This window comes from Gallus gallus, chromosome 3, assembly GCF_016699485.2.
Source record: "Gallus gallus isolate bGalGal1 chromosome 3, bGalGal1.mat.broiler.GRCg7b, whole genome shotgun sequence".
NCBI lineage: Eukaryota > Metazoa > Chordata > Aves > Galliformes > Phasianidae > Gallus > Gallus gallus.
In genome coordinates, this window is record NC_052534.1 from 47441017 (window position 1) to 47453489 (window position 12473).

General features: G+C 41.2%; 1 protein-coding gene across 13 annotated transcripts in view; it reads left to right on the plus strand.

The window, feature by feature from the left end:
- The window catches only part of SASH1 (SAM and SH3 domain containing 1), a 531322-nt gene extending 519897 nt beyond the window's left edge, over positions 1 to 11425 (plus strand). For all 13 annotated transcript variants that reach the window (XM_025149369.3, XM_025149372.3, XM_025149371.3 and 10 more), the window contains 3 exons: positions 3997 to 5129; positions 6589 to 6720; positions 7546 to 11425. In XM_025149369.3, the coding sequence (XP_025005137.2) occupies positions 3997 to 5129; positions 6589 to 6720; positions 7546 to 7806 (1526 nt within the window). In that variant the 3' untranslated portion in view covers positions 7807 to 11425. The remainder of the gene's footprint in view (positions 1 to 3996; positions 5130 to 6588; positions 6721 to 7545) is intronic.
- Positions 11426 to 12473: the final 1048 nt, after the last annotated feature.

The window sequence follows — 12473 nt, forward strand, 5'->3', positions numbered from 1 at the left end:
ACTGCTTTTCATAAAGAGGAAAATGAAATGCATTCTGAGAAGAAATTGATATTCACATTTCCTGGAGAATTATTTTACATAATATTTTAGTGAGTAGTGCCCTGTTCTGGGCTGATGTTGTACCTTTTGGCATCAGTTCATTCATTCATCTCACCTTAGAGTATGGATTAAAAATGGTTTGTCACATACTGGTTTGCTGGCAGTGGTACAGGTATAATTTATCTAGGTACTTCTCTGGACCTCATTGCAGAAATACTTAGGGCAACATTGTGATTTTATTCCAATTTGCAGAGAGCAAGGAACATAGTTTTTGTGACCTGTGCAGTTCTAGACAGGAAGAAAATAAGAGCAGAAAGTAACTATGCAGGATCATATCATCGGTCTATTTACATCAGTTTTCGGTCGAAAAAAGGCATAGAGAGAGCTCTCCTTTAGGTTGTGCTCCAGTGCAGTTATTGAACTTCTCATACATGTAAGTGTTGTCTGTCCAAGACACATTTGGAAATCTTATCAGAAATCTGCTTCTTCCAGGAATCAGCCAAAAGCAGGTATCAAGAAGGACAATGTAAGTGATATCTGAGGCTTCTTAAGGTCCTTTTGGGGAATTAATCATTTAGGAACTTAAGAACTCCCTGAATTTTGTACAGTTCACTGCATTCCATTTTCCTTAATCTGTTTTTTATGAAAGTCCCTGGTCTTCCTTAGAGCCTCCATACCTGACAGTGTCTGTGTATAGACCTCATGCTCCTCAAGTCATCTATTTTCTAGTCTAAATCCTGTTAATTATTCATTGTATGTCGTATCTCTGGTCATGCATGCTCTTTGAACCTTTTCCTGTTGTGGTGCATAGCTTTGTAAGGACGGGAGGGGTATAAAGGCAATAGCAATTTCACATGCAGAGAACTGAAGAGGCAGACAAACCATGACTTTATCAGGTAGGATTTGTTCAGGAACTGAAGCCAGATTGCCATAGTGCCAACTGAGCATCCAAAGCACTTAAGCGTTCAGTGCTAATTAATCAGAAAAGGAAGCAACAGAAAAGGTGTCTGTATTGCCTGATACAATGTGCTTTTCTACTAGTTTATGTTAATTAAAAAAGCACTGAGGCTGGGATTGTTTCTGGCACCATCATCTTCATTGTGTCTGTAGAGCTGTTTGAAATGTACACAGAAATACAGGCACAGAAAGCAAGGCCAAAAAAAGTTAATACAATCTGGGCTCTATAAGGCCATCAAAGGTATGCTGTGTATGGTTTTGTGTACTTAATTCTCTGACGGTGCTCTTCTGCACAGAAAAAGTACTGAAGAAAACACTGAAAATTTGTTTCAGTAGCTCAGGTACCTCTGGAATTACTCTCAAAGGTTATTTCCTTTCTTCTGAGGCAGATGATGACAGAGAATTGAAAGGTTTGTTATCTGCATTCTAACAGTGTGCACTATCAGAGAGGTGCTTTGTCTGACAAAAGCTGCAACATGATGCTAAACAAAAGGGTGAAGTATGCCTGTAGCTCGATCTGAACCTGAAAACTGTACAAACTTTTCATTAATTTTGTGTAAGGACCATCCTTATTATTTTAGTTTTCACCCGGACCCCTGTGCCCTTCTGGGCCTATTTAAATTGGAGATGCTCCTGTGGTTGACAGCACTATGAATGGCATTAGGCTGTTTGACAGTATCAGGGAATCATAAGAATGAATTACTAGCAAAAACGCTGACGTTAAAAATGTGTTTAAAATTTTAATAGCTGTACACTTAAACCATTGTAGCTCGAAGGAAGGGAATGTTACATTTGACAACATTTGTTAATATACATTCCCACCTTATGAAAGCAACTTAAAAATATAATTAAATGTCTGTTTTATTACCTTCCTTTCTTAATTTCTCAGGAGCGTGATGAAATTACACCTGCCAGTCATGAGGACTTAAATCTACATAAGCAGAATTACATTCTGAACCCCTGCTCTGTGATTCTATGAATTGCTGCACAAGTTAGGCTTGTAATAGAAAATATGAGTAATGAAGAAAACACTCCTTTCCATATTCACTACATATTGACATTTGTGCGTGGGGCACTAAGAAGTTAAAGTAATGTTTCTTAAACATGTCTTTTTAATGTGGTTGTAAGTTACTCTTGGAAGGCAGCGGTCTCACACTACAGAAAGGTGCAGGCAGACAGATAAGCCTTTCTACTACTTCTCTAAGTTACCTGTACACGAGGTAGTGGTAGAGGAACCAACTCAATGTGTGATATGTTTTTATTAGCAGTTGGGGGAAGTGGTGATATTTAGCTTCAGTTGAACTGTGATCTGTACAGCTTCTAGAGAGGAGTTCTTGTAAGCTAGTAGTCACCACTGTGGGCACACACCGGTTTTATACGGAATAACTTTGCTGGCATACCAGTAAATGTGGCCAACTCCCTTTTTGAGAGGGAATATTTCCTTATTTCTGCTTAGTAAAGGAAGTTGAGGTTACTTTTAGTTTTCTGAATGCTTTGGTTTTAAACTCCCTGAGCAGAGAAGAAGAGAAAGCAAGCTTTTTCCCTTTTTAGGTTAACTAGGTGCTTTCTTTTTATAACTGGATTTTCGGAGATAGGATATTCTTAAGTAAGACTTAAGTATGTTAGCATTTGTATTCAAAGAAAGTAATGTATGTTATTTCAAAAACAAGGCATTAAGCTTCTTTTGGGATGACGTTCTGGAGGCAAACTGCATGGAAGGAAAGCACATGTTGCTCAAAAGTACACGAGATTAATTTAATTTGAATTAAGCTAGCAAAACTTCTCACATCTAAAAAAGTAAATGATCCATTAATTGGGATTTTGATAGCGTTTAGACTAAGCTTCCTTCACACACACTGAAAAAAGAAGTTCCAAGCTTTATCTGTCATTATTTTAGAAAGTTTACTGTAGGTGAGGAAAGTGTCCTTGTCACTAGAAGAAAATAATTATTCAGGATGTGCTGTCATTCTGAGGGGTTGTCTGCTTTGAGACAAATTTACTTCTTGTGAAAGATATACACTTATGTGGCATTGGAGAAATGACCTTGTATTTCATACTCATGAATACAGTAATGAGATCTGAATTTTTCTATCAAATGGATTTGATAGAATCACTGTGTAAAAGTGATGGTGCATATCTCATAAAAAATATGAAGTAAAGCTTATGAAGGACATGTGGTTTGTATTGGTTCAAGTCATCTCATCTTCAGTGATATAATAACACATCACACTTCTGAGACCTTCCATTCTGAGTAAGCATGTGACATGAGAACAACGCTAAGATTAGTCACTCTAGAAACTTCCTTTTGTAACTGTTCTCTGTCTCAGTATAATTTTTTTCCCATAAAACCTTTGTGGCTGAAAGTAACTTTACAAAGGGATTGGTGCAACACCAGTATTCCCGACACCTTATTGCTTTCTGATTTGCCACTGAAAATAGTTTATTGTTTACTTAAAAGATGAAATAGCTGCTGACAAGCTAAGTAATTAAAACAAATGTGATCTATTATTTAAAAGCATTCCTGAGCAATCTAGTAAACTTTGTTGGGCAGTGAACATAATTATCACGATCCTAAATGAATTTAGGAAGTGGAGAAGGTTGGTAGATCTGTAGAGTTATTTCTGCATGGGGTCAAACTTGTTAATATATCACGTATAGGATATCAGGACTAGCTACAGGATAATTTTTCATTGAAAAGGGTCTAAGTGACCTAGACCTCAAAGCTTTGTAAACTGAGGAATGGAAAGGATAGTAATTATTTTAAATACGTTTTCCGTACTTGATGGTAATTATCAGTTCTTCATTAGTAAAGAAGAAAGCTCAGAAAGCTTTCTCACTAAAGCTCAGAAATTCATACACTTAAAATGGTACTGAGTTTTTGTACATTCAGAGTTAACAAAAAACAGTGAATCATTGTGTTTCAACATTGTTTAGAATTGATCCACTATTAGTACACAGTAGATTTTTTTTTATGTTGGATTTTGATTTATTTGCTTCTAGGTAAAACCCGAAGGACCTGTCTTCTGCCCTCAAAATCATCAAGTGAGCATAGCTTTAAAGACTTCAGCAGACACCAGCTATCAAATTATCCCACACTCCCACTGACCAAGTCAATAGAAACTCTACAGCAAGGAGAAAAAGAAAGCCGGTTGAGCTGTGCACATCGTGCTCTGAAGAGCTCTGTCAAGACCCCAGCTGTTATGGGTCTGAAGAAGAACCGTAGAAGTTTACCAGTTGCTGTCTGTCGGAGCTATGAAACTCTGGATGGCCCCCAGAGTGTGGATGTATGGCCAAGATCTCACTCCCTGGACGATCTCCAGGGAGATTCCGATACTAATCTACAAGATGGTAGCAAGAAAGATTATTTTGCTCAGGATTCACTGGATACAGCGAAAAAGGCAACTGGATCTGCCCTGCCACCTCAGTCGTGTGGGGGCAGTTGTATGGTCGATAACTTGATGCCTAAGCAGGGTAAAGCAGCTGCTGGTTCTCAGAAGGGTAGAGGTAAGGAGTTGGAGTGCTCTGTAATGGAGAGTGCAGTTGGGAAACCTTTTCCATTCCCCATGAAACACTGTGAAGCTCAGGCTGCCTTGGTGACACATTCTGCAACAAGGACACCTCTGGAAATACAGAGTAAGGGCTTTCATGACCTTGCACGGGCTGACTATGCTCCAGTCCTCAAGGGAGGTCTAGAAGCTGAGCAAAAAGGCACAAATGAGACAAGAATGCAACCAAAAAATCCCTCTCAGCCGCCACCTGTTCCTGCCAAAAAATGCCGAGAACGCCTTACTAATGGATTATATCATCCTCCCATGACCCCCAGTGGGAACAACTCAAGTCAAGAAGCACCGTGTTTGCCAGTAAAAAAGACCAGTGCATCCAATCCCACTGATTTTCATGGAGTACCTGTCCATAGGACATCTGAACAGGAGCCCAGTACCCCTCCTAGCTCACTGCCACCCTGGCTGTTGGAGCAACCAGAGACTAAAAGCGTTCAGCAGCACGTGATAAAGCTAGGGCCTGCTTCAGCAAGGAAAGTCTCTTGTAGCAGGGGAATGGATCTGGAAATGGTAATAGAAAACAAGTTGCAGTCTGAAGGTATTGATCTTACTGAAGAACCATACTCAGACAAGGTAAGTGGAGCACATTGCCTCGGTGTTTTCTACCAGTGTTGCAAGGGCTAGTCTTTCATTTATTGTATCTGTCGTATTTTTGTGAGTAGCCAGGCTGCATAAACTATAAATCATTAGGATACTAGATATTCTATAACTAAGCCTAACTTTACTATCAGGCCTTACGTCCAAGGTAACTGTTTAGATGTGTTGTAGAGGGACCGAGAGATCCCAGGCATACTTCGAGCCTTCAGCTTTTCAGGCCACCAGTACCTTGGTCTCTTGTTGGCACTGTAGGGAAGTGAAGCTGAAGAAGGAAGTCATGTAGATGTTATGTTTTCAAGAAAATATGAGTTGATAGCATAGTGGTGAGGACATACTTCTGGGAAGGAGGGAGTTCTAACTCCCTGTCCTTTGAGGATTGCTTTTTCAGTTTTCTTGGAAGAGTCACTGGCTAAAATGCATGAGCAGTGTTGGAAAGGAGAACAGAATGTAGCAATTTCCCATATCCCAGGAGAAGTGTCCTTGTCAGTAAATAAGGCTCATTCATTTCTCGTTTTTCTGGACCATCCTCTCGTGTGCCCTACAAAAACAGAATTGAGCCACCAGCAGACTTGCATGAATGTTATGCTTCTAACCCCTCCCAAAAACTCAGCCAAATTTTGACATGTCACATATCACATGCCACAAGGGAGAATATTACTAAGCTTGTAAGAGCCTGCAGCTCTTGGTGCCTAGGAAACATGACAACTGAAAATAAAGTTGCTGATTGATTCACAAATCTTCTGCAGTTAGGTGGTGCCCATGAGTAGGTCATCTTGGAGCTGCCATGGAGAGTTCTGCACTAGAACTGGATCGGTGGTCTAACTGCAGTGGCATAGTGCATAGGAAGAAGTATTAGTTTACCTATATCCTACCCAGGTAGGAAATGTATATAAAACAACAGCATGTTTATAAATCAAACAACATACTGTTAACATAAACTGAGGAAAGAGTCCTCATGTGAAGAATAAATTAATTAGGAGATGTGAATAGAGTAAATGAGAATTTAAGAGATGTTCTTCAACGTAAACTTTGCTGTCACTAGTTTGTCTCTGGAAGTTCTTGCCCTGTCACTGCTGTTGGAGATTAGACAACCCAGCCACCAAAAGAATCAGGAAACATCCAGTCAAAGGATCGCATCAGTTAACTGGTTAATCTAACAGTATGGCCTTTGGGGCCACCCCACTTCAAGTTAAGCATAACAGAAGTTCTGCTGCTGACTTCAGGGAGGCTGGAACTGATCTTAAAGCTTGTGAAAGATGTATGCTGCTGTTTTTACACCATTCCACTGTTATCGTTTATAGCTAAATAAAATTGTTTTTAAGAATCTCAAGGAAAAGTCCTTCTTTCTCCCATCCCACGCTTCTTTGTTTGCATTGATTGATCTGTACTGATGTACTTCTTTCACCTGTCTTCTTGGCTGGCTGGGACCATTCAGCATGGTCGCTGTGGCATTCCTGAGGCTTTGGTACAGAGGTACTCCGAAGACTTAGACCAGCCTGAAAAGGATGTTGCTGCAAACATGGACCAAATCCGGGTAAAGCAGCTGAGGAAGCAGCATCGCATGGCAGTGAGTATTTCCTTAAACCCAAGCTTCTTAATTATAAGCAGACTTTTAAAAAGCGCTGAGTACTGGTAAAGGGAGCTGTCTGTTGAGTCTTAGTATGGAAATGTTACCTGTGTGCTCACTCAGCAAGAGCAACATTTGTAAGGGTACTGCAGGGACAGCAGATCCCTCCTCCTGTCCCAAAGGAGGATAACTAGTAATTGAAAACTGAGTGGATGACCTTTTTTTTTTTTTTTTTTTTTTGACTGAATCCCTGGAAATTCTAAGGAGATTGCCAGGACACACAAAGTTTGCTAAGGATGGCATACATTGAACAGCTCAGTGTTGATAACTGAAAGTTTTTGTACTTCTTTTTGATTTCTCGAAATACACTATTCTCCATTATTGTTCTTAGAAAAATCAGAAGAGGGCAGCAATCAAAAGCTTTCATGTCTGTTCATAAAAGAGCTTGGTCTGTCTGGGGAGGCAATATGCAAAGTTAGTATCCTTTTGCCTTGGATCAGCCTGGAATGGATCAACCTTGGAAGAGTCCTCCCTGGGTGTTTTTGAGTGGTTTCAAGTAAATTCAAAGTGGTGCATGACAGTTGTCCAAGTGACTGAATACTGCCCCCTGCATCTGCCCAAACTATTCCCATTGCTCCTGCCCAGCCTTTCTGCCCACAGACCACTCTCATACCTACAAGTGAGGCATGCGTGAGAGAGAAAAACTGATACATCTGCTGTCAAATTCTGCCAGCCTGAAAGAAAAACAGAAGACTTGCAGTAAAACAAGCAGTATGTTTAACATGAAGGTGTTGTTTTCTTTCTTTTTTCTTCTTTTCTGTCCAGATTCCAAGTGGAGGGCTCACTGAAATTTGCCGAAAACCTGTATCACCAGGACTTATCACCTCCGTATCTGACTGGCTGATTTCCATTGGCCTACCCATGTATTCCAGCCCACTCACAGAAGCAGGGTTCAACACACTGAGCAAAGTGCCTTCTCTGTCACAAACTTGCCTTCAGGAAGCTGGCATCACAGAGGAAAGGCACATAAGCAAGCTCCTGGCAGCAGCAAGACTCTTCAAACCTCTCGATCCAGACGCAATTTAACATGCTCCATAGCGTGACATTGCCTAGTCAAGAACCCACTGCTTCTTCCTGCACCAGTTTTGCCCTAATTACTTTACATGACTAAAGGGATCAAGGAAGTGGCTCCCAGTGACAGGCAGATTGCTTCTTCAGAGGATATGAAATGTTTCAATTGCTGTCTTTGGCAACCGAAGGAGAAGAGAAGCAACCACCAGGTAACACAGATGTGGTACTTCCCTCCCCCCTCACTCCCTTGTAAAGTATTCCTGTTTCATAAAGTGCATAGGGCTGGCCTGAGATCAGACAGCTTCAGAGAATTAAGGGACCTTGCCTGCTTTTCCACAAGTTTGTGAAAATGTTACTAATAACAGGCCCTGTGTTTGTGGAGAAGTGCTTAGGTTGGGGGTTTTCTGTACATCTAGATACCTGGAGTCAGTCCTACAGACCATGTACAAATCAAGGTGCAAGTCCCAGTAGAAGCTATTTGGCAAACGCCATTTTTTTTTAGCGGTGTAGAGCTAAATGCATACCCCTCTTTCCTGGTCATCTTTGCTGTTGCTTGATGTAGGTCCCAATACGCCTCAAAGCCTTTAGCTAGGCCAAAGTCAATGGACTGAAGTTAATTTACAGTATGGTCCATTTCTGTCACTCCAATGCAATTAACCCTAGGAGAGTCAGAAAGCTTCTTTTAATTTGTACAGAACTGAGGTCATTTTTATAACTGCTTTTTAGCAATCTGCTTTTTATTTGCCTTAAAACAAGCTTTTAAGCAGTTACCTAATGTTCACTTACCTGTACTCATGCTTCCCAAGCCTTGTTTCAACATGTCACTCATAAGCTGCACTTAGGGTGATATTCAACTTAAGTAGCTTCTATGAATTGCCTCATCATGACATCTTATGTGTTGTATAGATGCTTTCACAAATGCAGGGTTACGCTAGGTTTCGGTTGCGAGGCTAACTTCCTGTTCACTACAGTCTGCATTTACTGTTGTTACTAAACAGTTCCAAAATATACTGCCTTGTATATATGTAACTGCTTTTCATTTTAATCATATTCTGTGTACTGTGTTATATTGTCAATCATTCTGCTGCAGCTTTGACTTGGTATCCTGACCTTATCGATTCCAAACAGCAGGTTTCTGCAAATCAAAAATCACTTGTGGGGGATAAAATGTATCAAAAAGCAAATTGTGTCCCAAAGAAATCATGAGATCCTGTAATTCCATTGCCTGGACAAAAAAAAAAGTGAAATCGTATATGGTCTTATGAGTTACACTGTGAGTTTAGGACAGTTGGTATCTTTCGTGTCTGAGTGTTAATGTTATCTCTCACTGGGAGAGAGCGTTGTGCTGGCAGATGTGGTGAGCCATTTTTTCACTATATTTTTCTGCCTAAAATCCTTGTGAAATGTTCCATTCACGTATGCGGCTAACGACAGATTTTATTTTTATATATGGGTACACATTTATATACCAAATACAGATTATCACGAAGAACATACTGCTAGGTTTTTTTTAATTTGGGATCTCTGTACGGTTTATCCTTTAGCTTCTTGTAGCATAAGCGCTCCATGGAAGGCAGAGCAAGCTTTACTCTGGCAGGCAAAGAGAGGTACAGCAATGTGGGCACAGGCCGGGAAGTGAAACTGCTTCCAGTATCAGTTCTGACGTCAGCTTACTGTACGGACCCAGACAAGTCACTTCACAGTCTGCTGCCTCCGTTATCTCACGCTTGTACTGAGCTAAGAGCACAGATGCTTTTCCTGATCAAATGCTATCAGATCGATGAGCGGAGAGTTTTGCTTGTTACATCACTCCTTACTATGTACGATACTTACATGGCCACGTTTTAAGTCAGATGAACTACAGGTTTTACAACAGGTGGCAATTAATTTGGCTCCTGTGATAGGCTCATTTCCTAGTTTCAGAGTTGTTGAGTGCTTACAGCATCAGCTTTGAACTCTGTCTGCATCCAGAAGCACACTGTCATGTGAAGGCAGCGAACTCACTGCTGTCAGTTGGAGTTGTTCTCAAACAAAACTCTTCCAAATCTTTTTTTTTTTTAATAATGTTCTGCTAGTGCATAAATCAGTTGTTCTAATATGACAGCATCAGGAAACATATCGCATAGATGCTTTGCACCACTGCTGGAAATCTAAGGAAAATGTGGAAATACCTCGTCTTGTTAATAATAATGATTTGTCACTTCCTCTCCAAGGTTTACATGGTAGCTATCAGTAAGCAGGAGATGAAAGTACTGAGACTTCCTGGGAGTACTGAGACAGGTTAGTTTTACCCTACAGATGATGTGTTGTTGCGTTAGTACTGGCAGGGACCAGAGCTGAGTGAAAGCAAGTACACAACAGCCTTCCTTGGAGCAAAGGAGAAGTCCAGGCTGACTGTGTGCAGTAAGAAGGGAAACATTTCTTCTTCCAGGAAAGGCAAGTCACATAATAAAGCTCTCCCATATTAATTACTCCCACTCAGTTAATAACAGGAGAAATACGGGAATAAGCCAAACCCACGTGCCAAACGCTCTCTGTAACTCCGTGGATTTTAAATAACGACACGGCCCAGGGAAACCAAATCCCACCCATCCAGCACTGCAGTGAGCAGTCTGAGATTTGTGAGTTCGAAAAGTTGCTTTGTTTTCCTTTTTAAGACTGCTCTCTGTGGTCCGACTTGGATTGTAATTTTCGTTTCTATTTTAATCTAAAAAAGCCTTAAGCTTTTCGGTGTTCGAGCTTCCCTGCTGTGGATTCAGTGACCTGTGGCATTCCCCACGCAGGTGAGGCGATGTCGTAAAGAGCCATGACCTCTTACATTTCCCTGCAGCCGTTCGGTGCCGTAAGCAAAGGTTGGCTCTTTGACTCTTGGCAAGCACAAAAGAAACCTGCAGCTGGAATCCTAACCTGCTCTGCTCAGGCTAATGACGTTATGCATCTGTCCGTTGTACCATTGTAACTCAGATAGCTATTTAACAGTAGGAAGCAGCAAGCCCAAAATATTACAGAATGCCCTCAGAAATGTAAACTTCCATCAGTAACTCCGTTAGTCCCTGTGCTCTTTTTTAGGAGCCTGGCTTTGAGTGCAGACTGGGAGCATGATCAGAAACGTTCAACATTGCATTATTCTAACAGGTCATCATCTCTAAGAGCAGCAATAGTGGTCGATTCACCAAGTCACAGCTGTGCAATTGTACTGTATTATTTTTAGAATAAATAATACTTTTGGTCCAAGATACTTTTATCTTTAATTGACGCCCTTTGGGGAATCGAAACTGTCAAACAAGTTATGTAACAACTAACAAAGTTGCACTTTCTGTATATGAAATCAATATTTAAATAACTTATTTTTCTCCATTTGCTGTTCTTATATGATGTAAAGTAGCTGTAATATACCAGTACTCAATATGTCCCGCAGTTTGCTTCAACCCAAGAAAGCTGTGTATTGTAAAGAAAAAAAAAAAAAAAAAGAAAAGCAAAATATGAATGTGTAAAGATTATTGTGCTGTTTCATTTAGCAAAACAAATGGTTGACAAAAGGGTTTTCCTGTGTATCAAAACTTGTCTATAATTATATGTCATACTGTTCATAGATAAAAAAAAAATAAATAAATTTCTTTGGTCTCTCTTTTTATTTTGTGGTTCTTAATGTAGCTAAAAGATCTCCTACTTGCTGGCGTGGGAGCAGTGTGTCTGCTTCATTTCTTATCCCAGGCCCATCGCTCCTCACAGTGTAAGCATTCTCAGCACGTATCTACAGCTAAGAAAACGTCTAAGCTTGGTGCTGCGAGCTGCCTTTGCTGCGTTAAAGGCTTGAGGAGATTTGGGCCTTTGTCTCTTGTATAGCTTTAATGTCCAGCTGCTAGGCTTTGGAAGGTCTGGATGAGAGATCTCTGCAGTCTCTCCTCGGGAGCTTTTCCAGTTTGCAATGAAATAATTAAATATTGGTGGAGCCAGAAAAAGCATGCAGGAACACAACTCTCAGGAGTTGTATTACATTACGGCTCTTGCCTGAAAGCGGGGATTTCCAACCTGATTTTCAAATGCAGCTGCACAGCATTGGGCTGGCACGGGTGCTGTGCTCAGGATGAGGGCAGCTCTGACACCTGCAGGTCAATCATGTCTGCAGTCTGTAATAAAATGCCAGTGTCCAGCTGTTAGGGCAAAGAAGCCTGAGGATATGACTTCCTTCTTGCTTAGCGTGGTGGCATTTGTTGCTGTGGTTAAACTTGCTGGATAATTAATGGGTACAATTAGTAATCTTAGTGCTGTCAAGTCCCCTTGGCCACAGTGCACCGTACCTGGAAATTAATCCTTTATGGATCCTTGCCCAAAGTGACCAGGGTGGGCTGTGCCTGCTTTAGTCGATGCTAACCAGAAGCTAGCTGTGGGAAGGACTCGAGGAGAAAACCAACAGAAAACCCATCCCTTGGGCTGGGCCCAGACAGCTCAATCTCCCATTCCCCTCCAGCAGCGCTCCCATCAGAACTGTACAACGCTGCAAGCGGTTTGTGAGAACGAGGGAGCATGCAGTAAGGGTGAACTCCCCCCTCCCCCCCCCCCGATTATCTTTCAGTTCAGCCGAGGACCAGGCCGCTGCTGTGCTTGTGCAGCAGAGGGCACTGCTCTGCTGGCTGGGGGAGAGCGTTCAGACAGCCTCTGGGGACCGCAGCTGGCTCCAA